Below are 27101 nucleotides of genomic sequence, written 5' to 3' on the forward strand. Positions count from 1 at the left end.
ATCAAACTTTTCTTTTCTCAAACTTCATTCTTTTTCAATAGCCTTTTCTCAAACCTCATCCTTATTGATCTCTTCTGCAGCCCTTGACACTATCACTCTCTTCCTTCTTGGTTTCCATGACACTATTCACTTCTGGTTCTCTTCCTGCCATTCCTTCTCTGTCTCCTTTTTCTCTTCATCTAAGTCACACTTGCCAACCTGGGTTTTGCATAGGGATTTGTCTTGAGCCCGCTTCTCTTCTCTTTCTATATTCTCTCATTTGGTAGTTTCAGAAGTTCCCATGGATTCTATTATCTTTAAGCAAATTATTCTCAGATCTACTTATTCAGGTCTAAACTCCTTCCTGACCTCATTATTTCTTCAACTAACTAGTGGACTTCTCATTCAGGATGTCCTGGAGACTTCTTAAACTAAGCATGTCCCAAATCAAACAATATTCTTTGAAAACCTTCTCCCTTTTTTGAACTTCCCTTTCATTGTTGAGGGTACCACAATCCTCTCAGGCTCCAAATCTAGGCATCATCTTCAACTCCTTACTTTTTCTCACTCCACCTGCCAATCTAATGCATTGCCAAGGCCTGTAGATTTAACCCTTATCTCTTGTTTATGCACCATTTTCTCCTCTGACACTGACACCACCTTAGTGGTGGCACTTTCTACTTCATGCCTTGTACTATTGCTGTAACCTGATGCTTGGTCTGTCTTCAACAAACTTCTCCCCAGTCTAGTCCATTCTTCATTGACCTGTCGAAGTGATCTTCTTAGAGCTCAGGTCTAGTTATGTCTCCCTTTGCTTTTCCATAAACTCCAGTGGGTCCCTATCACTTCTAGAATCAAATATAAAAATCCTCTGGCATGGAAAGTCTTTCAAAACCTACCTCTTCCCCCCAACCCTACACACTTTCCCAATGTTATTATACTTTACTAACTTCAATGTACCCTTTCATCTGATGACACCAGCCTCCTTGCTGTTCCTCAAATAAGACATTCTCTCTTTTGACTTGAGCCATTTTCATTGGCTTGTCCTATTCTCGTAATATTATTCCTCTTCATTTCTGCCTTCTGGCACCCTTTTCTACATCCCATCTTCTAAGGCTTTCCAGGTCTCCTTTAATGCTGGCGCCTTTCCTCCAATTCTCTCTAATTTGTCCTTTATATATCTTGTTTATGCATAGTTGCTTTCCTGCTGCCACCCCCCTTAGACATGAGTTCCTTAAGAGCAGGGACTCTTTGCCTTTCTTTTTGTCTCCGGTACTTAGTATAATGTCTGACACATAGTAGGTGCTGAATAAGTGTTATTGATCATTGACTGAAATGTAAGACATTTTGAAAGCAGAATTTCCTTGCCAAGAGCATCCCCATATGCCCTATACTTGCTTCTTTTTCTTACCTCCTCTGTCACTTAAGAAACAGTGCAGGATAATGAAAAATTTTGAATTTGGGAGGTTGAATCCCTGTATAGAGCCTTAAGGAAGTTCCTTTCTCTGGCCATAGTTTCTTCATCTATAAAAGGATAAAAGGGTTCAACGAGGCAATTTCTTCCTTCTAACTTTAAATCTACTATGCCATGTGACCTGTTTTTAGTAAAATCATAAATCACCTCTAAAGGATTATTAGAAGGCATTAAAGTTAGACATGTTCTGTTCAAGCATTGAAGGGAAGGACTAGAACCCTGTCTTTTTCATTTACTTGCCATTGGCATCATGTGATTTTCCTCAGCCTATTCCTTTTGGAAAATATTTGGCTCTCCTCTTTTTTTATCTCTAAATCATCACTTAATTGGTGCTGATTTTTTTTATCACAAAGTAAATGCCATGGTCACTGTCAGCTGCATTGGATCATGAATTCAAGTGGCTGTTCTCCCACAAACTAAAAACTTTTCTTCCAACGTGGGAGCAGAGGGCTAAATCTTCACGATTCTCTTCTTACCCCTGACTCGTCCAAGGCCTCTCCAAAGCTGTGGGATGTTCTAGCTGGGAAGGAAAGTAAAGGGTGCCTGGATCCCCACAGTCCCAGAGCCCCACCCCCCTCCATGCACTTGATAAGCAGCCCTCTCCAATAAAGATGCTCTCTGCAGAGAGTGTGTGTTTGCTTGCCGGGAGTCCAGGAGGAAAGGCTTTCCTTGGAGCTCTGAGCCTCTCATCCTGGCAGACGCCCCAAGATTGTTGTGAGGAGTCTAGCCAGTTGGTGAGCTCTCTAATCTGAACCAGCTGTGTCCAGACTGAGGCCCCATTTGCATTGTTTAACATACTTAGAAAATGAAGTGTTCATTTTTAACATTCCTCCTCCAATTGGTTTAATGCTGAATTACTGAAGAGGACTAAGCAAAACCAGGTGCTTTCTCTGTACTCACTCCAGTGCCTCAGGAGGCTCAGACCCTTACTCTGCCCACTTCACATTAAAGCAAGAATCGAAGGGCAGAGAGGAGGTTGGGGTTCAGAAGCTCCTTTTGAGTAGCAGGCACTGTGATCTTTTTTTTCCCCCTTTCTTTTTCCATCCGCCCACCTCCTTCTTCTTTTTTTTTCTTCTTCTTCTCTACACATCTGGGACATGCCAGGATTAAAGAGGTAGGTTCTCTGCACGGAACTTCTTTCTTGGGGGATTGGAAAGACTTGCCTCTAGAGCCTGCTGGGTGGAAAATGTCTATGGCTGAGATTCAATCTGTGTCAGGACACTGGAAAAGAGATTTGCTAGTGATGCAACAAGATTACTAATTATAAAAATGTGCTGTTCAGTAATTTCCATCTTGAAGATCTTTTTTTGGGGGGGGATGGGAAGGGGAGGGGCAAGGAGTGGTATTGTATAATAGTTTTAGAAGTCACATTGTCTGTCTCAGGACTGCAGAAGCCCACTGCTCTAACGCCAGTGCCTTCATGTAAAAAAATACAAAACAAAACATTTTTACAGACTGGCAGCAGCTTTCTGAGCTGATTTCTTGAAAAAAGCACTCATCTGAGAGACCGAGTTTGAGTTGACTAGCAAGCTTCGCAGAAAATTATTGCTCTTTTGTATGTATCATCTGCTGGACAAGCCATCGTGCCTGGCTGAACACGCTTACACTCTTGTGCCGGACTGTACTGTATGTCTGTGTGTGATTCGCAAAGGGAATGAGACCCAGAAGTATAAAGCCAATGAGAAGTGGGGATCCCAGACAAAAGTACATGTAAGCAAATTCTATGTTGTTCTTTAGGGAAAACGAAGAGAGGACGGAGTGATTTTTAAAACTGAGGATGACAGCTCAGTCATTCTTGTCTAGTAAAAGCCTATAGATGTTAAAAATCAATGGATTTCAATGTGTGTGTGCATGTGTGTGTGCGTGTGTGTTTGAACTAAAACTTGAGCCCAGGATCACCTCCTCTGACAGCTAGCAGTGACATTTGGTAGGTCCCTCGGGCATGGAATGGGTGGACCACCTGCCTTTCAGAAAGTCCCCTTGACTGCAGGACGAGAGGTACCCACCACCTGGACTCTGGGCGCACATCTGACAATACATTTTTTTTTTCTCATTCTTTTTTCTTGCTTTGCTTTTGGTTGTCCTCCTGAACAGAATGCAGATTTAGTCGTCACAGGGTTGTGCTTTTGGGAGAGGTTTTGCTGTGGTATTTCGGGACTTGTTCATAACAGCAAAAACTCTCTTTGCTACTGTCTGAAGCTTTTTTCGACTCCTAGAACTTGCCTCTCACTCTGCCAAAGGTGAGAACCTTGAGCCGCTTTGAAGATTGATGGGGGGGAACCCTGTAGTTGGGAAATCCCCCTTAGCCAAAAAATGAGGAGAAAAGGGTGTTAAAATGGATTTGGCACCAGCCTTTGAAGGCACTCAGCCTACTCAGCCTCCAATATAAAATGATACATGGTTTAACTTCATGTGAAGAAGCAGGAAAACATGGGCATTGGTAATATACAGACTGGTGAATAAGTTTGTTGGGCTTTTTTTTTAATTGATGTAAATTTAGCCTTTGTGAATTTAAAAAATAGTCCTCCACCACCACCTTTAGAAAACAACAAACAAAAAAACCCAAACCCAAATAAAACTAAACAACTCGGGATGTGGCTATGTGCTTTATTAGGTCAGAGCAGTTTCCAGGAATATGGAAACCTGACTTTTGCTGCCTTCTATATTAAATAGCCAGAAAACTGTGGAAGTTTTAGAGTTATTTCTTTAGTAAGGGAGAATAATCTTGTGATCAGATGAATTAGGGACTTAGGACTCATGGGAATTAGGACCACTGACTTTTGCTGTCTTTGGATGACGGTCAAATCACTTTATTTTTCAGGTTTTTGACTTATCCGAACAATAAATAGAAAAAGACATATGGGCCATGGAGTCAGTATGTGGAGGTCAGGTCTGCCTCTATACTGAATTAACTTGTTGAATAATAATTTATTGAATGAAATGAATGAATTATTTAATTTAGACAAACAGGTTGTTGAAATAGGTTTTGAACAATAATACATGTATAACCCAGTGGAATTGCTTGTCAGCTCTGGGAAGGGGGAGGGAAGGGAGGAGGGAGAGAACATCAAACATGTAACCATGCAAAAATGTTCTAAATCAATCAATCAATCAATCAGTTTTGTGTAACTGAAAGGGTTCCCTGTGTCTCTGGTCTCTAGAATAAAATAAACAAATAAATAATAAATAAATGACCAGGCTAGGTCATTCAGGTCATTGCTTTTGGTTGACTGATTTATCCATATTCGTTGAATATTTGATCAATTTCTCTACTATGAAGAGTCAAATTTGAGATCACAGAGAATAAAACTCAAGCAATATTTGCTAATTTGCCCACTCTTGGCTGATTGAAGACTCTATGCTATATATACTTATATAGATGAGCATTTATAGTAAATAATACTCTAGCATGAACTTCATCTAGCATTTTGCCCTTTGGAATGCTAAGCACTTCACACTAATTATATCATTCCTTCTCATCCTTTTGAGGTAGGTCTCAAGTATTACCCTATATATGTCTATAATTAAAAAAAACAAAACCTCAACTTTTTAAGCTCAAACAACACTGTCTACATTTGCTTACACACAAAGTGAATACTTGCCAAATGCTTATTGTGTACCTGAAAGTGTTCCCTGTGGCTCTGGTCTCTATAAGTATAAAATGGGATTATTGATTATTTTAAAAAAAGATCTTATTAGAATGAGGAGCTGTAATGTGAGGTGGCTAAATATCCAGCTCCAGAGTAAGAAGACCTGTGTTCAAGACTTCCCTTCCCAACATACTGGCTCTGTGACACAGGACAAGTCGGCTTAATTGCTGCTAAGATAATACATTATAGAACATTTATTAGTTTGCATTGATAGAAGGGATTTTCTTCTTTAGGAGTCTCCTACTTCAGTGAAATCATAGATCTGGATCTTTCCTCCAAAAGTATTATAACACATTCATGTAATACTTAGATACTTATATATGTATATGTATATATAATATTTATGTTTGATTTCTCATCCCTGTTTAGGATTCTGACTGTTTCCATTCTGACTCTTTGTCTTACAAGTCCTGGACATGCACAGGTGAGAATGAACCTTGTCTTTCTTCCTTTCCTCTTGCTAGTTTATAGAATTATAAGTTGTTAGATCTGGGAGACATTTGAAGGATAATAAACGTGAACACTCTCATTTTAAAGAGAAGTGTCAAAAAGGTGATGTGAATGCCTCGACTTCATGTTAAGAAGTAGTATAGAATAAGAATGCAGAATCACAAAATAGTAGAACTAGAAAGGACCAGAGCATATTATCTCTAACCAACTTACTTTATACAAGTATAAAGGTTGAGGTTTTTCTTCTGGAATTGAAGAGAACTCCTTATAAAAGAGTGATGCTCTATTGGAGATCTTGTGGACTTTGGGTTCACAAAATCCTCAACCTAGTTCCTCTACCTAAAGATGAGGGAACTGAGTCTCAGATCATAACTTCTCTAAGGCCATATTACAAGTGAGTAGCAGAATCCCATTTGACTCCTAATTTGGTGCTTTTCTTGCTTTACCTCATTTATGCCACTCCAATGTACCTCTAGTTATGTAAAAAAATATAAAAAATTGTTAGAAAAAAACTTTAAATGTTTATGACATATACACACGTGTGTGTGTGTGTGTGTGTGTGTGTGTGTAATATAGACATATACAGGGATTTTAAAAGTCAGTACAATCTAAACTTTAATTGCTTTACTTTTACTTGGGAATTAGTTAAATACAGAGACCCATTGATGACCTCAAAATGATGAGTTTTTTAGCCACAGCAAATCTTGAAAATCATCTACTGAATTCAAGGGTCTATAATATGCATTTGGGGAGAACATCCAAATCTATGAAATTATAGATAGTATTGAGATTCCTATTCAGCAATTCAATAGATATTTAAATTCCTAGTGCACTTTGCTAGGCCCTACAGAAGATACAAAATTTAGATAAGACATGGCCCCTACTGATATCTAGTGTATATTCTAGAAGGGAGATTGTGACACACACTCAAATTATATACAAAGTACAGATCTGAAGTAAAGCAAAATATGGTAAATTTACAAGAAAAGTAGAAGTAAAATTCCATATGAAATATTCCAGTGGTGGGTAGTGGGACCATAACAAATTCACAAATGAGAGAAGACTTCCTGGAAGAGGTGACAAGACTTAGGTAGGTGGAAACTGAAGAGGTGAAGAAGGTGGGAAGGGCATTCCAGGCACAGGGGACAGTGCAGGGACTCAAATGTCATAAAAATGTATCAAATGCATGAGGGTGGGAGAGAAGAATAGAGAGTGAGGAGTTCAATTTTTAAAAAAATTATTTTTAATGCTAAATTGAATAAACATTCAATAAATTGTCATTTACATAAACTATATATTTATATATACTATATAAACTATATATTTATATATATATTTATATATACTATATATACTATATATATTTATATGTACTATAGCATAAGAAAAGGATTACCCATAAAACTACATATCTCAATTATGTAAAACTTGTTTTTCTTTCAAATATATAATAAATTCAATATATAATTGTCAAGCTGTCCTAATTATTTGTGATCCTTTCTGGACTCCATCTATTCTATTTTGTGCATAAAAAAGATGCAGCAGTGCCCTCTTTTCCTTTCCCTTCCTTTCCTTCTTTCCTTCCTTCCTTCCTTCTTTCTTTCCTTCCTTCCTTCCTTCTTTCCTTCTTCCTTCCTTCCTTCCTTCCTTCCTTCCTTCCTTCCTTCCTTCCTTCCTTCCTTCCTTCCTTCCTTCCATCCTTCCTTCCTCCCTTCCTCCCTTCTTTCCTTTTCCCCTTTCTCCCTTGGAAAAACAAAGTCCTTGTAAGAAATTTACCTAGTCAAGCAAAACAAATTCTTACATGGGTTATCTTAATATGTATGCTTTATTTTACATCTTAGTTTCTTTATGTTTCTTTCAGTAGATGGGCAGCATGTTTTATCATCAGTCCTTTGGAATCAGGGTTGGATATTACACAGATTACAGTTCTTTAGTTTTTAAAATTTGTTTTTCTTTATAGAGTAATTTTATCACTGGGAAAATTGTTCACCTAGTTCTATTCACTCCACTTGGCATGAATTGATATGAATCTATCCAGGTTTCTCTTAAGCCATTCATTTCATTATTTCTTATGGCATAATAATACAACAGTGTAGTCATATAGCATACTTTGTTTAGCCATTCTCAAATTGAAGGGTACCTCTGAAGTTCCAATAAAAAGCTACTAGAAATATTTTTGTACACATGACCATTTTCCTCTTTTTTGATCTCTTGGGCGTGGTGGTGACATAGGCCGAGTAAAATGATGGCCCTCGATCAGAGTACATAAAATTTAGTAACTTTGGGGGGATGGTTCTAGATTGCTTCCCAGAGTGGCTATACCAGTTCTGAGGCCCACCCACAGTGTATTCAAGGGCCTGTTTCCTTGCTGCCCTACCAAGTGCCATTTTCTTTTTTGCTGTTTTTGTACCAATCTAGAGATAGAACCTCAGAGTTACTTCAATTTTTACTTCACTAATATTTAGTGATTTGAAGCATTTTCATATGGCTGTCGATAGCTTGAATTTCTTTCTTTGAAAACTTTGTTCATATCAATGAATGATTTATCTTTTGGAGAATGTGAGCATTTAATTTGGTAGAAGTATTTTTGAGAGGCAGCATGGTGCAGTGGATGGAGCACTGGATTTGGATTCAGGAAAATCTGGGTTTAAATCCTGCCTCAGACACGCAGCTGTGTGTGCATGTGCGTGCGTGCGTGCGTGCGTGCGTGCGTGCGTGCGTGTGTGTGTGTGTGTGTGTGTGTGACCCTGGGTAAGTCACTTAAGAACATTTCTGTGTCTTGGTTTCCTTATCTGAAAAACGAAGGGATTCTATTTGATGGTCTCTAAGATGTCTTCTAGCTCTAAATATTTGTTCCTCTGAAGTAGTATGGGATTAGACTAGAAAAATGGAGTAGCAGCAGGTAATGGAAGACCTTGAATGGAAGGCAAAGGAATATGGACTTTGCTTGGTAGGAAATAGGGAGCAATTGGAGAGTTTTGAGCAGATAAGTAACATGGCCAGATCTATGTGCAAAACTGTGAAGGATGATAGGGATAGAGTGGGAGCATGAACCTCTGCTAGGCTATTGGCTATAGAGTCAGAAGAAATGTCAGATGAAAGAGATAATTATTGCAAAGGCAGAATCAGTAAGATTTAGTAACTAGACATGAGGCAAAACAAAAAATTCAGAGACAACTTCAAGGGTTCAAACATGGGAAATAAAGTGAATGCACTGAAAAACAGGTCAAAGCAGTGAAGTCAGAAGGAGAAACAGGTTTTTGGGAAAAGACAAAGCACTTGGTTTTCAAACAAATCAACAAATAAATATTTGTTAATATTTGCTTCCTGTGGGAAAGAACATTACATTGGGCAATAAAAGAATTATAGTTCAGACCTGATATCACTACTTTTGGAGAAGGAAATGGCAAACCATTCTACTCTCTTTGCCAAGAAAATCCCAAATTGGGTGATAAAAAGTTGGACCTGACTGAAACAACTGAACACTGCTTTTGTTCTGGTAACATATGTAACAAAGCAGTAGAATAATAGATGAAAAAGAGATTACTTTATAGGAGTTCTAGGAACTTAAGCTCTAGTAAGGGGACAAAAACAAAAACATAGACAACGAGTATATATGATAATACATGGAAAGCTTCAGAGAATTGATACATGAGATCAGAGGGAGAGGGAGAGTGTCGAGAACATAGAGAAAGATGGGATGAGTGCCAGGGACGGAATCCTTAGGAACATCAAAGAGTGAGAAAGAAAAGATCCCAGAGAAGAAGGAAAATAAAAAGTAATTATTAAAGCAGAAGAATATGGTATTTCTGAATCCAAGGGAGAAAAGAATATCCAGAAGGTGGTCAGTCATATTAATCATTTCTGAAAATTCAAGGGGAATAAGATTTGAGAAAATATCAATAGATTTAGGTCCCTGACGACTTCTGGAGCAATTTTACAAAGAGCAATGAGCATAGAAATCAGATTCCAAGAGCCTGAGAAGAGGTATATAGTGCAGAAATGAAGTGATTAGGTATACACAACTTTTTAAAGAAGCTTAAACCATAACAGGAGAGTAAAAATGATTGCATAATAGCAATATGGCTGTTGAAGCCTCAATAGAAGGCTTTATTTTTAGGATTGCCAAGACTTGAGCATGTCTGTGGTTATAGGGGATATATGGCCAGGGAGAGATGGAAGATGAATTAAAAATGGTTGAGTGTTGGAAAAAGTCATGGAGGGGGTGGGAAATAATGAGGTCAAGGACGTTGATAGAGAAATAAGATTTATTAAGGGGGCAGCTGGGTAGCTCAGTGGAGTGAGAGTCAGGCCTAGAGACAGGAGGTCCTAGGTTCAAACCCAGCCTCAGCCACTTCCCAGCTGTGTGACCCTGGGCAAGTCACTTGACCCCCATTGCCCACCCTTACCAATCTTCCACCTATGAGACAATACACCAAAGTATAAGGGTTTAAAAAAAAAGATTTATTAAGGACAGGAGGGAAGGAGAAAGAGAAAATGTCATGATGCTGAGGGGTTTTGAAGGTTAACGGTGCACTTGAAGGAGACTTTTTCTGTAGGGAATATCTTGAATTCAAGCTACTTATTCTAAGAAACAAGTCTAGTTCTTTCTGGTCCCTTGAAGGTGGAAACTGTCATATCTAAATCTTGTATTTTCCTTAATTTGGGGAGCACAGTATGGATATGATAAATGCTCAGTGAATAAATGGATGTATGCAGCAATATCATTCCAGGACAGCACCCTGACAAGAAAAATCACAGTCATGCCTTAACCAACATTTTACAATACCAAAGAGTATATTTACCAAAACAAAACCAGCAACTATAGGAACATAATTACAAAACACATTTCACACAAATAAAGTCCAACCTAAACAATTGGAAAAATATTAATTGTTCATGGATATGCTGAGCCAATATCATAAAAATGACAGTCCTACCTAAAGTAATTTACCTAGGGGGCAGCTGGGTAGCTCAGTGGATTGAGAGTCTGGCCTAGAGATGGGAGGTCCAAAGTTCAAATCTGTGTGACTTTGGGCAAGTCACTTGACCCCCCATTGCCCACTCTTATCACTCTTCAATGAAGGAGCCAATACGCAGAAGTTAAGGGTTTAAAAAAATAAAGTAATTTACCTATTCAGTGCCATGCCAATCAAACTACCCAAAAATTATTTCCTAGAACTAAAAAAAATAATAAAATTCACATAGAAAAAAAGGTCAAGAATATCAAGGGAATTTAAAAAATATGAAGGAAGGGGGACTAGGTGTATCAGATCCCAAACTAAACTATAAAGTGGTAATCATCAAAATAATTTGGTACTAGCTAAGAAATACAGTAGTGGATCAGTGGAATAGATTAGGTAATCAACATATGGTAGTTAATGTCCATAGCAATTTAGTGTTTGATAAACCCAAAGATCTAAGCTCTTAGGGGAAGAACTCACTATATGACAAAAACTGCTGGGAAAACTGGAAAATGGTATGACAAAAACTAGGCATAGACTAGCATCTCACATAAGACATCAGAATATAGTCAAAATGGATACTTGATCTAGAAATAAAGGGTGATACTATAAACAAATTAGGGGAACATGGAAAAGTTTATCTGAAAACTTATGGATAAGGGAAAAATCTGACCAAACAAGACATAGAGAATAGAACAAAAAAGAAATAGATAATTTTTATTACATCAAATTAAAAAGGTTTCGCACAAACAAAACCAAAGCAACCAAGATTAGAAGGGAAACAACAAATTGGGGGAAAATTTTATAGCAAGTGTCTTTGACAAAAGACTCATTTCCCAAATATACAGAGAACTGAGTCAAATTTATGAGAATACAAGACATTCTATGACTGATAAATGGTCAAAGGATATGAACAGGCAGTTCTCTGATGAAGATATTAAAACTCTAGTCATATGAAAAAATGCTTCAAATCACTATTAATAGAAAAAATGTAAATTCACCAACTCTGTGTTTTCACCTCACACCTATCAGATTGGCTAAGAAGAATGATAAATGTTGAAGAAGTGGGAAAATTGGGATACTAATACATTATTGCTGGAACTGTGAATTGATACTGTTCTGGAGAATAATGGAACCATGCCCAAAAGACCATAGAACTATGCATACTCTGGGAACCAGCAATACCACTACTGGGTCTGTATCTCAAAGAGATCAGAGATACAGGAAAAGGACTGATGTACAAAATTATTTTTAGCAGCTCTCTTTATAAGTGGCAAAGAAATGGAAATTGAAGGGGTATCCATCAATTGGGGAACGGATGAACATGTTGTGGTCCATGGTTGTAATGGAATACTTTTGTGCCATAAGAAATGATGAACAGGATGAGTTTAGAAAAATCTGGAAAGTGTTATATGAACTGGTGTTGAGTGAAGTGAGCAGAAGTAGGAGATGAAATAATATAGTAATAGAAATGTTGTATGTTGATCAACTATGATGGACTAAACCAGTGGTTCCCAAACTTTTTTGGCCTACCGCCCCTTTTCCAGAAAAAATATTACTTAGCCCCCTGGAAATTAATTTTTAAAAATTTTAATAGCAATTAATAGGAAAGATAAATAAATGCACCTGTGGCCATCACCATCTCCCTGGATCGCTGCAGCACCCACCAGGGGGCGGTGGAGCTCACTTTGGGAATCACTGAACTAAACTATTATCAGCAAAACAAGACTCCAAGATAACCCTTGAGAGAATCCTGATAAAAAATGCTACCCACTGCCAAAGAAGGAACTGTTGGAATCTGATTGCAGATCAAAGCATGCCATTTTTTTCTTTATTTCCTTCAAGTTTTTTATTGTATGTATAATATGTGTTTTCTGTCATGGCATTGGGAATATGGAAATATATAGTACAAGAAAGCACTGATATAACCTGTAATAGACCATTTTCTTCCCCAGGAAGGAGGGACGATGGAGAGAGAGTCCAAATCAAGAATATCAGAAAACAATTGTAGAAACATATAATCTGAAGAAAATAAAAGAAAGTAAAAAACAAACAAACAAAAAACAACCAACATCTTTTGGGAGCATAATGGAGAGAAATAGCATGATATGGTGGAAGGAACAAAGGATTTGGAGTCAGGGAATCTTGGTTTGAATCAGTTCAGCTATTTTGCTGAAGCAAAAGCTCCCCTCTCAGCTTTAGTAAATTAGGAAATAGAAGAGACAGACAAGATGATCTTTAAATTCTATGCTAGGTCATAATTAAGGCATAATTTGGAGGGGGGGATTTCAGCTCTACCTGGAATGTCTCCATTATGAAACAGTGCGCCCCAGGAAGGGGAGAGCCCTTATAACCTGACCTGTCATGGGAAGTAAAGATTGTGATTGTGTCCCTTCACCCTTGGAGTAGCTTAGAACCGATGACCATGCCTTTCTTTTCTTTTGCAGCAGCAATGCACGAACGGTTTTGACTTGGACCGCTCATCTGGACAGTGCTTAGGTATGAATCTCCTGTGGTTGTTTTTCTTTTAATGGGAATTCACACACTATTGCTCAATGTTGTCATTCCCCTGTCCTAGAAACATATACAGTCCATTTTTGATCGTCTCTAAGGAAAGCAAAATCACGGGGAGTATCAAAGAGTGGATGGTACAAAAATTGTTTTCTACCTATTTAACCCTTTTAATTATGTTTTGACTTTTCCCCAAACTACTTCCCTCTCCCTACTGCCCCCTGCAATCCTTACCTTCTGTCTTAGAACAGATTCTAAGGCAGAAGAGGGGTAAAGACTAGGTAATTGGGGTTAAGTGGCTTCTCCAGGATCATATAGATAAAAGTAGCTGAAATCATATTTGAACCCAGATCCTTCAAATTCTAGGTTTGCCCTTCTATCCACTGTGCTCCTTAGCTGCTCCACTTAAACGACTTTTTATAAGCTGAAGCATGATGTGGATACAGAGTGGATACAGACACTACATATACATATTATGTAGTATTTATATAATGCTTTAATATATAATGCAAAATGCTTTACAAATATAATCTCATGTTAGCCTCACAACAACCCTGGGAGGAGTATGCTATCACTATCCTCACTTTATAGATGAGGAAACTGAGTCAGATGGAGATGAAGTGACTTGCCCAGGGTTACACAGCTAACAAGTATCTGAAACTGGATTTAAATTCTGGGTCCTCCTGATTTCAGGGACATTCTTCTACCACTGGCAGCTCTGGGAGCCCTGAGTTTGCTTGTTTGGCTTCTGACACTTATTGGCTATGTGACCTTAGGCAAGTCACTTAAGGCCTTAGGTAACTCTCTATGATGATTAGTTGCAAAACAGTTTGCGTTGGCAGAAGACATTTCTTCACCAGCAGGTCTCTGTACTCAGGAATTCACAGACTGAATTATTATTTTTTTAAAATCCCAAACCCAAACTATTAAAAAGAAACTTTCTGAACTTCCTCTTTCCTCATGATAACCCCAGGGTTTTGTGGGTGAGCAGAGAGGGCATGAGGAGTGAGAAGAAACTGAAAGATTCTTAAATTAAAAAAAACAGAAACAATTCACCGAATTCACAATACTTTTTTTTATATGGCCTAACTTTATTTTATTTTGTTAGTTTTACCTTTATTTTATTCCAATAACACATTTACACATAAGTTTTCCAAAGTTACACGATTCATGTGGTCTCCCTCCCCTCTGTCAGAGTTGAGGAGGGATTTCACTGGGTTATACATGTATTATCACTCAAAACCTAATTCCATATTATTCATTTTTGTAAGTGTATAAAACCGAAACCTCAAATCCTGGACCTAAATAAACAAGTGGGGAATCATTTGTTTTCACCTGCATTTCTACTCCAACCATTCTTTCTCCAGAGGTGGATAAAAAGGCCATCTTTTTTGCAAGTCCCTCAGAATTGTCCTGGATGGTTGTATTGCTGCTAGTAGCAAAGGCGTCCCACAGCATTTCAGTGATACAGCCTGTCTTCTTCTTCTTTTTCTTCTTCTTCTTTTTTTTAATCTTACCATCTCATCCCCACTCCCAATGACTTTAGATTTCAAACTATAGAATATTTGTGGGCTCTGAGTCTTGGAATTTCCCTTTCATGAGGTGTGAGTTGGCTCTGGCTCCGCTCAAATGGTTGTCAGATGCTTTCAGGACCCAGGCATGCTTTTATTCCCCGTTCCAACTGCCAAGCGACCGGTGCCAAGGCTGGTGAGAGGGACACATGTGTGGCTGTGCTCTCTTTGTGTCACCCGGCTGCCTGCGTTCACGTACAACGTCTAGAAAGCCATTCTCTAGACCAGGGAGGGCCCTGAAGGTCTGGGAGAACATATGCTGGCTTGGAAGCCTTCCCTGACTGTTTCCTAGTCTGATGGGAGGGAACTTTGAAGTAAAAAGCCTCACAATCAAAGGAGCTCTGATGCCAATAGCGATTTCTTCTTGCCTCTCCTCATTCCCTCTCGCCCCGCCCCCAACCCTTTTGGCTATCATTTCGGCATCCTGGTTCTGTGCAAAGAGCATGTGGTGGAGAGCCAGGAGCCTGGGCTCAGGGTCTCGGTTCTGATCCCGGCTCCTTCTCCGACCCTGGCCGAGTCGCTTCAGCCCCTCTTCTGTAAAAGGAGATACTATAACACACTGCCCACCTCCCAGGGCCGCTGGGAAGAAAACGGACTGAAAACCACTCAGTGCCATGTCCGTGTGGGCTGTAATGACAATTATATCGATTAATTGCTGGCAGCCGGGGGTTGTTTTTAGCGTGGTGTGCCTGAAGCCGGGAAGACTCATGTTCAAATCCCACCTTTGATGTTTAGCAGCTGTGGGATTCGAGGCCCCCGCGGAATCTCTACGAGCTTCAGACAATTCTGTAGGACTTGCTTCCTAAGTCATGGGGGAGTCGAAGTCTGCCTGGGCGAAGAGTTTCCCAAGCAAACGAAATTCCCTTTTAGGAAAACTAGTCAGGGATGAGGTGCAGGCAAAGCCTCCGGGACGGTTCTTGGGACGGTTTTGGCCGGATGAGGGCACTTGGAACGCAGCACGGTGACTAGTCATCCCTTGCCTTTCTGTCCTCCTTGACAGATGTTGATGAATGCAGGACTATCCCCGATGCCTGCCGAGGAGACATGATGTGCGTGAACCAAAATGGTGGCTATTTATGCATTCCCCGCACCAACCCAGTATATCGAGGGCCCTATTCCAATCCGTACTCAGGCGCATACCCACCGCCCCCAGCACCGGTTCCTGCTCCAAACTACCCCACTATCACAAGGACTGTTATTTGCCGTTTTGGATACCAAATGGATGAAGGAAATCAATGTGTTGGTGAGTAACCCAAGTCTGAAGCTACCCAGGTTTTGATTTATGGAAACATTGTCTGTGTTCTTATTCCTGATATACAGTCTTGAAGAATGACCAAATACCATATAAGGAGCCAGTGAACATTCATTCAATCCTGCTTGCCATGTCTTGGGAGCTATGGATAATAATAATAATAATAATAATAATAATACTAGATAATGATTCTACTTAATAATGGAATGATAGATAATTATATCTATTTAATAATGGATAAGTAATGTTTATTGAATCCATCAATTCAACTTATCAATAAATATTTGTTAAATTGAATAAATGGATCCACCAAACCACTTTATTATTACTAACCACTTATAGTATGCAATATTCTATTATTAACCACTTATAATTTAACCACTTATTTTATTTATTAACCACTTATAATATGCAATATTCTATACTTCATAATGAGGCCAAAATATGAATAAGATACAATCTCTACCCTCAAGGAGATCATAATCTAGTTAAGGAGATCCAAGATAAAAAATATGACCAACCACGACATGAGAGGTAGTCTAGGAATTCAGAGGAAGGAAATGTCACTTTTGATTGAAGCAGCAGGTAGCAATGCTCAGGGGTAGTATTCTAATGATGGAGAGTGGAAATGAAGGTATGAGGAAAAGGTAGGTTGCCTACCAGGGATGGGCAAACATTTTAAAGAGGGGGCCAAAGGAAAGGAAATGCTCATCTGTCAGTCTGTTTCTAAGGCAACTCTTTCGAAGTTTCACTGTATTGTATCCTACTCATTGTATTTGTCAGATTAGGAATAATGTTGCTCAGCGAGATAGAACATTTCAGGGGATCGCCTCTGGCCCGAGGGCCATAGTTTGCCCAACACTGGACCATAGAGTATATGGAAGGAAGAAGTGTGAAATAAGGCTGGAAAGGTAGGTTGGGGCCAGAATATGAAGGGCCTTGGATACCTGGGAAAGACATTCACACTATTTGGTAAGCAATGTGGAGCTACTGAATATGTGTTTATGTATATCATTTTTCAGAATATAGACTTCACAGGCTTTATTGATATATTTATGATTTTACATTGGAGCAAGGATTTCTTCCCCTCTTTCCCATGCAGTGTTCATAATTTCAAATTAAATAGTACTTTTCGAAACTCTCATATAGTCTGACTCAATGAGTGAGATGTGGTTAGATTTCTATTCCCTCATTCACTGAGCCTCTGTGTCCTTGAATATTTTGTCTTTCTTTAAACTATGGAAGAAGAGTATAGAAGTGTAGAAGTTAAAAAGGAGTGGGGACTTCCTGCCCCCCCCCCCAAGCCCTTATGTGTGTCCTAATGATTTCTGGGGCCCCATTACTATTCATTTCCTGCATGTGGCTCTGAACTATATGCAAGTTTTGGGAATGGCACAGAGAAATTAGATCCTCTGCTTATAAGATTTGTTTCACTTCTTCTAGGGCTGGATATTTGCTTATAATATTATTTTAGAGGTGGCACTGAATGATGTGGATTTTTTGTTTTTCTACATACTTGGAGTTTTACACATCTTATGTGTAAGTATATATTTTACCACATAAATGTATGCAAATAGCATGCCAACATGTGGTTCTCAGATTTACTGGAAAAACTGGGTAGCCTTAAGATTCAATCTCATCATTAGTTCTGGCCTCTACAGAAGGGTAGGTGGCAGTTCCTTTTAAATCTAAGAAGGCATAGGGGGAAGAAAGAGTAATAAGGCCCAAGCAAGGACAGACAAAAGCTGAGGTTTTCATGAAACAAATCATTGAATCTTAGAATTTTTGAAATCAAAGAATGTTATAGCTAGAAGGAGCCTTATAACATAGAATGTTAGAGCTGGAAGGGACCTCAGAGTATGGAATGTTAGAATCCAGAACAAAATGGGTGCTCTGGAAGGGGTCCTCAATATCCAAGAGTCACAGATTTGGTATTAGAAAGGTCCTTGGAAGTCATCTAGTACAGGCTTTTTTTTTTTTTAACCCTTGCCTTCTGGCTTAGATCAAGTAAGTCTAAGGTAGAAGAGTGGTGAGGAGCTTGGTAATTGGGGTTAAGTGACTTGTTCAGGGTTACACAGCAAGGAAGTGACTGAGGCTGATTTGAACCCAGGTCTTCCTGATTCAAGGTCTGACTCACTATGCACTGAGACATCCAGCTGCCCCTAGTCCAAGCCTCTTAAGTGACTTGCCCAAAGTCACACAGGTGTCAAGTGACAGAGCCCAGAAAGGTTGTACTTATACACCTTCTGCCTTGAGAGTCAGCAGTGTGCATCCCCCATCCCTAACACAGTCAAAGGAAAGGGGGTGGAACTTGAGCATTGTGCTTTTCAGAGGCGGTCAACCCCATAATGTTGGCATTCATCTGGTCCATTACTCTCATTTGGTATATGAAGAAACCAGAGTCCAGACAGGGACTGTTGACTTGTCCATTACCACATGTGCTGCCAAAAATCTAACTCAGGCCTCTTGACTCAGTTCATTTTTCATTCCACTCCTCAAAAGATGCTTGAAAATAAAAGCTCAATTGGAGGGCAGCTGGGTGGCTCAGTGGACACAGAGTCAGGCCCAGAGATGGGAGGGTCCTGGGTTCAAATATGACCTCAGACACTTCCTAACTGTGTGACCCTGGGCAAGTCATTTAACCCACATTGCCTAGCTCTTACCACTCTTCTGCCTTGGAACCAATACGCAGTATTGACTCCAAGATGGAAAGTAAGGATTTTAGAAAAAAAAAAAAGAAAGAAAATAAAAGCTCAAACTGGGCTTGATGGCATCCATTGATAATCCTACCTATTAAAGAAATTGAGGCTGAAGGATCCCTTGAATTCAATTTTCTTAGCTGTGTGTCTGCTCCAGTTGTGCCGTTAATATGGTGAGCTGCTGAGAGGGAAGGACACCAGATTGTCTAAGAAGGGGCAACTGGCCAAAGTCTGAAATGGAACAAGTCAAAACTCCATTGTCTATCATCAATGGGATTGAACCCAATAAAAGTAAATGTTCCTAAAAAAACCCTGAGAAAAACTGTATTTCCTAAAGGAATGCTGGCACGTGGCGTGTTGCTAGTTATCAGATGTCTAGAGGCAACATGGTTCTTTGGAAAGAATAGCAAGTTTCAAGTTAGTGGATCTGGGTTGAGAGCCTGGCTTTGTCACCTGTGTGACTCTGGGCAACTTCTCTTTCAGTTTCCTCATCTTGTAAAGTTAGGGAGGTTGGGCTAGGTAATCTCTAAGGTCTCTTTCAACTCTTAACAAATTATAATCCAGATCTATGTGTATCAAGAAGGGTTTGAAGTGATAAAGGGATTCTGACGATGCTTTTAGACATTTCCAACCTTATGAAAGAGACCCAAGATTTTACAAAGTGTAAGAGTTACCCAACACAGTCACTTTAGCAGCTTCATAAGCATTTTTTAAAATTAAGTTTTTATATATGCATATTTCCAATTACACTTAAAACAATTTTGAAAATTAATTTTAACAAATTTAAGTTCCAAATTCTCTCCCTCTCTTCCTTCCACCATCTTTGAAAAGGCAAACAATTTGATATTGATTATATATGTGCACTCATTCAAAACATAATTCCATATTAACCATGTAGAGAAAGAAAACACAGACAAAAAGATAAAGTAAAAAAAAGTATGCATCAATCTACATTCAGACTTTAGTTCTTTTTCTGCAGGTGGAGAGCATTTTTCATCATAAATTCTCTGGGAATTGCCTCAAATCATTGTATTGTTGGGAATAGCTAAGATATTCACAACTGATCAATGTACAACATTGCTATTACTATGTACAATGTTCTCCTGGTTCTATTTTTGACACACAAAAAGAACTGTTAAACATTTTTGTACATAGAGATGCTTTTCCTTTGGCTATCTTGAGGTATAGACCTAGTAGCAGTATAGCTGGGCCAAAGAGTATGCAGAGTTTTAAAATCTTTTAGGAATAGTTTCTAATTGTCCCACGGAGTCAATGGATCAGTTTACGACTCCAACAATAGTGCATTATTGTCCCAATTTTTCCACATCCCCTTCAATATTTGCAATTTTCCTTTCTTGCCACATTAGCTAATCTGATAGGAGGCAGGTGATACCTCAGATTGTTTTAATTTTCATTTCTCTAACCAGTTGTGATTTATAGTATTTTTCATATGATTATATATAATTTTGATTTTTCTTTTGGAAACTGCCTGTTCATATTCTTTAACTGTCCATTAGTTAATGATATTTAAAAATATAAATTTGACTCAGTTCTCTGTATATTTGACAAATTAGACCTTCATCAGAGAAACTTGCTATAAATTTCCCCACCTAATTTTCTTCTTTTCCTTTTAATCTTGGCTGTGTTAGTTTTGATTGTGCAAACCCTTTTAAATTTAATGCAATCAAAAGTATCCATTTTATATCCCATATTGCTCGCTTATTTGGTCATAAATTCTTCTCTTATCCATATATCTGTCGGATAAACTATTCCATGCTCCTCTAATTTGCTTATGATATCACCCTTTATGTCTAAATCACACCTAGTCATAGTGTATGATCTTTGTGATATATTGCTATAATGTCCTTGTAGTATTTGTTAAAAATTTGCATCAGTATTGATTAGGGAAATTAGTTTATAGCTTTCTTCTATTTTTTGCTCTTCTTGTTTTAAGTATCAGCACCATATTTATGTCATTAAAAAGAATTTGGTAGGAATCCTCTTACCTATTTTCCCAAATAGTTTATATAGAATTAGAATTAATTGTTTTATAAGTGCTTGATAGAATTTATTTGTAAATCTATCTGGACCTAGGAATTTTTTCTTAAGGAACTCCTTTATGGCTTGTTCAATTTCTTTTTCTAAGATAGATTTATTTAAATATTATTCTTCCTCTTTTGTTAATGAGGGCAATTTATATTTGCAAAATTATCCATCCATTCTACTTAGATTATTAGATTTATTAGCATATAATTGGGCAAATAACTCCTAATAATTGCCTTAATTTCCTCTTCCTTGAAGATGCATTCACCCATTTCATTTTTGATACTGGTAATTTGGTTTTCTTCCTTTTTAAATAAATCAAATTAACCAACAGTTTATCAAATTTATTGTTTCTTTTCCCTAAAACAAACTCTGAACTTTAACTGATTAATTAAATTTTTTTCTTACTTTCAATTTTATTAATCTCTTCTTTGATTTTCAGAATTTCCAATTTACTGTTTAATTGAGGATTTAAAATTTTTTTCTTTTTTCTTTTCCTAACTGCATCCAATTCATTGATCTGCTCTTTTTCTATTTTATTGATTTAGAGATATGAAATTTCTGCTAAGTACTTCTTTGGCTGCATTTTATAAATTTTGATATGTTGTCTCCTTGCCATTCTCTCTAATTAAATTATTGCTTCTATGATTTGTTCTTTGACTCACAGATTCTTTAGTATTAGATTATTTGATTTCTAACTAGCTTTTAATCTACATTTCCATAGCCCTTTATGGAATGTAATTTTTATTGCATTATGATTTGAAAAGAATGCATTTGATTTTTAGTTTTTTTGTATTTGGTTGTGAGGATTTTTTTTCACCCAATATATGGCTACTTTTTGTGTAAGTGCCTTCAGAAGATTTTTTTCAAAATACAGTTGGGAACTGCTCCAGAATACTATTGGGTTGTCCCTCTTCCTCATCATACTTCTTGCCAGGATCTCAATGCCCTAGAATACTGGGACTTGACTAGGACTCCTATTTATATATTGGACCCTACAAAGTCATGCAATTTATGAGTCTATTAATCTGTCACATAGTAGAATGCTAGAGCATAATAATAACACCCCTTTTGTAAGATAAACACAATCTAGGAACCTTTGCTAGAACTGGAACTAGGCCCGTCCATTTCCAAAAAGTTCAGCATTATACATTCATAAGTCCTGAGTTCCTTCCAATTTCCCTTCACTCCACCCCAGCATTTCCTGATTTACAAGGGCTTTTCAAATAGGCCTTCAGCAGAAATCCTTCTGGGCATTGTGGATGGTGGCGTCAGTGCTTGCAGGAGGAGGGGAGACAGGAAGAAGAAGTGTCTATTTTTACTCCCGTTCTTCCCAAGAACAGAGAAGAGGGAGAGCTGGGCTTATGTAGCAGAGAAAAGGAGAAAAAGCACAGCGATGACAGAATGGAGGTGAAGAAGAGCCCCCCCAGAGGAAAAATGAACAAAAACAGAAAAGGGGAGAAGAAGCAATAAGGTTGATATTTACTAGGGATGTAATATATCTGTTTTCCATCTCTTAGAGGTACCAGTGTTGAAGGGTTGGATGTAGTAGTTCAATGAACATCTCTGGCATATTTCATATATGGTTCACAAGAAGACAAAAAAACTAGAAAACGAAGAGAGAATTGGAAAAAGAAAAGAGAGAATCAGTTTCTGGAAACCACCCCGTTTACCATTAATACCAGGGAGTTTCCTTATTTGATACAGATGCAACCTTTTTCAAAGGTCTTTGATCCCTAGCGCTTTATTTTTCGTTCACATCAGGGCTGATGGAAAATTCAGCATGAGTTCTTGTCATACAACAGGGGAGTCTCAGGTTTTACTCTCTTCAGGCCAAGCCCAACCATCTCCACTAAATGCTGAGTGTGAATCTTGTGGTGTCAGGTGGTGAATAGGAAGAAATGAGCCTTTCAGGGTACTTTGTGTTGCCTGAGGACCTGTAGAAGAAACTGCTTTTTATTTTATTTTATTTTTTTCAAGGCAATTAACTAAGTGTCTTTTATTTTTTTATTCATTTTTATTATGAATATTTTCTCCTAGTTACATATTTCATGTTCTTTCCCTCTCCCCCAAACCCCCCTAACCTCCTTAGCCGACACACAATTCCACTGGGTTTTGCATGTATCATTGATCAAGGCCTAATTCCATATTATTGATAGTTGGACTAGAGTTATTGAGAAACTGCCTTTTAGAAAGAGAATGGAATCTTGTAACCATGGAAAAATATTCTAAATGAATTAATTAAATAAAAATGTCAAATTACACACAAAAAAAGAAAGAAAGAAAAGAGAATGGGAGAGCCTAACATCCCCTAAGTCAAGGAGTTTTAAAATGGATTAAATTTCCATTAGAAACAAATTGAAAGCAATACCTCAATATAGTTGGTTTCCTTGGTAATGCTGTTTCTTATTGAATGCCTTATAAAACATTTTGGGGGGGTCAGTAGGCTTCATTGGACTCGCAGAGGGGTCCTGAGCATAGAAAGAGGTAGGAATCTCTGATAGTCTTTCTTGTGTTCCTTTTGAGAATTTATACGGTCTGCATTATTAGTATTCTTCTCATCTTTTTGGTGACTGCTCTAAAATCCCTTGCTCCTCTGTCCCAATACTTATCATGCCTTGCCAAACTTCAGCCCTAGATTATCCCCAACATTTGGTTCTACTGGCCTTTCATTTGGATGTTTCAGTTAAACTCACGTATTGCTGGGTAAATTAAGGTGACTAGGTCTACTACAAATTCATATTACTATAAAGCAAGTCAACCTTCCTACTTCTCTTCAACTGATTCTGTAACCCAGTGATCTCCACACATTTTTGGATTATGTTTTCCTATAATTAAGATTCCTTTGAGCACGCTCCCCAAAATGTGTATGTTGTTGTTGAGTCTTTCAATTGTGTCCAACTCTTCATGGCCCCATGTACCATAGCACACTAGGCCCTTCTATCCTGTACTGTCTCCTGAGCTCATGTTTGTTGTTTCCATGACATGATTCATCCTTTGCTATCCCCTTTTCCTTTTGCTTTCAATCTTTCCCAACATCAGTCTTTTCCAATGCGTCCTGTCTTTTTCTCATTCTGTGGCCAAAGTATTTAATACTTCAGCTTCAGTATTTGAACTTCTAGTGAATAATCTGAATTAATTTCTTTAGGTATTAACTGATTTGATCTCCTTGATATCCAGGAGTCTCTTAAAAGTTTTTTCTAGCACCACAATTCAAAAGCATAAATTCTGAGACATTCAGCTTTCTTTATAGTCTGTAACTCTCACAGCCATACAATGCTACTGAAAAAAAAAATAGCTTTGACTCTATGGACCTTTGTTATTTTTACTTATTTATAAATTAAAATCATTTACTACTGTACTAATGTATATCATAAAAATATACATTAAAATAGAATGAGCTTAAGATGAAGTGATATTTGCTCCCAGAGTCAAGAAAAAAATTACTAGAATTTAATAAGTAGGGGGTGACACACAATCAGTCTGTTGCTTTAGAAAAATCACTTTGAGAACCATATGGACAATGAGATAGAAGGAATGAAAAAGCACATATTAAGCACTTTCTATAGGCTAAAAGCTGTGCTGAGCTCTAGGAAATTAAAAAATACAAAAGCAAAACCAGTCTTGAACTTATTATTTTTTAAGGAGCTTTTTGTTTTTGTATGAATTTAACAAAAACCAAGAACATGAGTATTCCACATACAAAGTAGTACAGAAAAGAGGATTTCATGTGAAATTGTGAGTGCCTATTATATAAGCTTGCTTTTTCTTTTTTTAAGGATATAGTAAATTCAACATATTATGGCCAAAGCTGGCCTCCATTGTGTTCCCTTCTCTTTACTTCTGTACATAAAAAAATGCTTCAGTGGCCTAGTGTTTTGTCTTTTCTTTTACAACTCTATTGCCAGTCCTTTTCCCCCCTCTCCCACTGAAAGAGGGGAGGAAATCGAAAAAAAAGAAAGTCAATACAAAATGTCTGTGATAAATATACAAAGTAAACAAACTCCCACCATGACTGAGAATGAATACATAGTTCTTATTCTGTCCCTTAAGGTCTGTTACCTTTCTGTCAGGAGATGGATTGCATCTTTATTATCACGGTTGGTCATTGCATTGGTCAGAGTTGTTAAGTCTTTCAAAGTTTGTTTTTCTCTACAATTTTGCTGTGATTGTGCAAGCTACATTGGTTCTGCTCATTTCCTTCTGCAACAGTCCATACAAATCTTCCAGGTTTCTCTTTAGAACTGTCCCTTTCATTATTTCTTATGGTGCAGTCATACTCCATTGCAATCCTATACAATAATTAGTTTAGCCAGTCCTCAGTTGATTGGTACCCTTTTATATATGCTAAGCATAAATATTATCTCATTTAATCCTCACAAGAACCCTGGGAGGTTTTTTTTTAACTATTTGTTTTTTATTTTAACCATTTTACAGTTGAGGAAAGTGAGTTAATAAGAAGTTAAATGACTTGTCCAAGATTACACAGCTAGTAATAATAATAAATATCACTTATTACTATGATAACTAACATTTATATGATACTTGCTATATGCTATGCAATGTGCTAGGAGCTTTAAAATTGGTATCTCATTCGTTCCTCACTATAATCCTGACAGGTAGGTGCTGTTATTATCCCCATTTTACAGTAGAGGAAACTGAGGAAAACAGACATTAGGTGACTTGCCCAGGTTACATGGCAAGTTGGTGTCTGAGGTTGGATTTGAATTCAGGTCTTCCTGATTCCAGGTCCAGTGCTCAAACTCCTTTACCACTTAGCTGCCTCTGTATTATCTCATCTGATTAGATATGTTGAGTAAGCAAGAATGGCACATCGAAGCTGACCCTGAAGCTAAGAACCTAAGGGACTGGTGGGATGAGGGTGCCCTTGATAAAAAAAAATAGCTAAGTGTGGAAGAAGGGTACACTTTGGAAAAAGATAACATAATAGAATCTTTTATAAAAATTACAGTCCATCCATGCCTTCTGTTATGTAAAGGAATTCCAGGGGACCCCCTGGAGAACTTTGGGTGAGGGGACCCTGTATTTTGCAGGGATTCCATACTGCTATCCTTTACATAACACTTCTTTTTTTTTTAATTTTAAACCCCTAACTTCTGTGCATTGACTTATAGGTGGAAGATTGGTAAGGGTAGGCAATGGGGGTCAAGTGACTTGCCCAGGGTCACACAGCTGGGAAGTGGCTGAGGCCGGATTTGAACCTAGGACCTCCCGTTTCTAGGCCTGACTCTCAATCCACTGAGCTACCCACCTGCCCCTACATAGCACTTCTTATCCATATATATGAGTCATTCTACCTACACTGAAAAATAGAAAGGTAGGTCCGTTACTCACTGGCCATTGTCCCCAGGAGAGAGCCTGCCCCTAGCACTGAAGTCACAAGATGACCTGATGGACAGGAGGTTGGTGTGGTGGAGGGGTGGAGAGTTTTCCCAATGGCACTTATACAGCCATTGTGGGTGCCTGGGTTGCAATTACAGTGGAATCCTCCTGAAGACCCAATCCCTGAATCAGAGGAGACTGGGAACTTGCTTAGGAAATATCAGGGGAGAATTAGGAGGAATGGAAAATGGGGAATGTGTTATTGAGAACCCTCACTATCAGCCGTCTTGAGGACGGAAGGATTTAACCCATTTTTACATCTTCTGACTGGTTGATTACAATCCCCTCTTTGGGCATCACTGCTCTATCCCACTTACTAACGAGGCTCTTCCAAACCTTCTCTCCTAACACTTTCCACAGCATCCTCTTCCTGCACCCACCCAGTCGAGGGTCCTTGCTTTATCCTCCTGCTGTTCCCCCTGTACGTATACTCTTGATGGCACCCCTTCTTCTTAAGTAGATTGATCCTGCTATTATCTCCTCTTTTTTTAAAATCTTCAATTTCTCCCTATCTACTAATTCCTTTCATCCTGTCTACAAAAACTTCCAAGGCTCCCTCATCCTTAAAAAACCCTTTACTAGATCCTACCAGCCCCATTATCACCCTATATTTCTCCTTCCTTTCTTGACTAAACTTCTTTAAAGGCAGATACACTTAATATTTCTACCTCTTTCTTCTTACTTCTCAACTGTCTAGAATCTGGCTTCCAATATCTTCATTTAACCAAAACTGCTCTTCCCAAAGCTACCAATGATCTCTCATTCCAAACTGAATGACTTTTCCTCAGTCTTCCTCCTCATTGACATCCCTGACATTTGGCACTGTTGACCCGTAGACTTGCATAGCTGTATACTCTTTGGGCTTTCATGGTACTACTTTCTCGGTTTTCCTCTTATCTAGTTACACATTCTTTTTCAGTCTCCTTGGCTGAATCTTCATCCATGACATACCTATTAACTGTTGGTAGCAGAAGGCTCTCTTCTAGACCCTCTTTGCCTTTTTTTAATTCTCTTATTTGGTGATCCCATCAACTCTCAAGGATTCATTTACTTCTAAGTAGATGAACGTTCATATGTATGCATAGAATCATCGGCTCTCCTGAGA

The 27101-nt window shown here is 38.2% G+C and overlaps 1 protein-coding gene across 2 annotated transcripts in view; it reads left to right on the plus strand.

The window, feature by feature from the left end:
- Window positions 1-2252: 2252 nt before the first annotated feature.
- FBLN5 (fibulin 5) overlaps window positions 2253-27101 on the plus strand; it is a 151352-nt gene continuing 126503 nt past the window's right edge. Inside the window, exons 1-4 of one of the 2 annotated variants that reach the window (XM_044665044.1) lie at window positions 2253-2567; window positions 5473-5527; window positions 12965-13016; window positions 15600-15842. In XM_044665044.1, coding sequence (XP_044520979.1) covers window positions 2551-2567; window positions 5473-5527; window positions 12965-13016; window positions 15600-15842 — 367 coding nt within the window. In that variant the 5' untranslated portion in view covers window positions 2253-2550. Of the gene's footprint in view, window positions 2568-2819; window positions 3164-5472; window positions 5528-12964; window positions 13017-15599; window positions 15843-27101 lie in introns of those variants that run through there. The other variant, XM_044665043.1, reaches the window with a different exon arrangement.

The sequence above is a fragment of the Gracilinanus agilis genome, chromosome 2, assembly GCF_016433145.1.
Source record: "Gracilinanus agilis isolate LMUSP501 chromosome 2, AgileGrace, whole genome shotgun sequence".
Lineage (NCBI taxonomy): Eukaryota > Metazoa > Chordata > Mammalia > Didelphimorphia > Didelphidae > Gracilinanus > Gracilinanus agilis.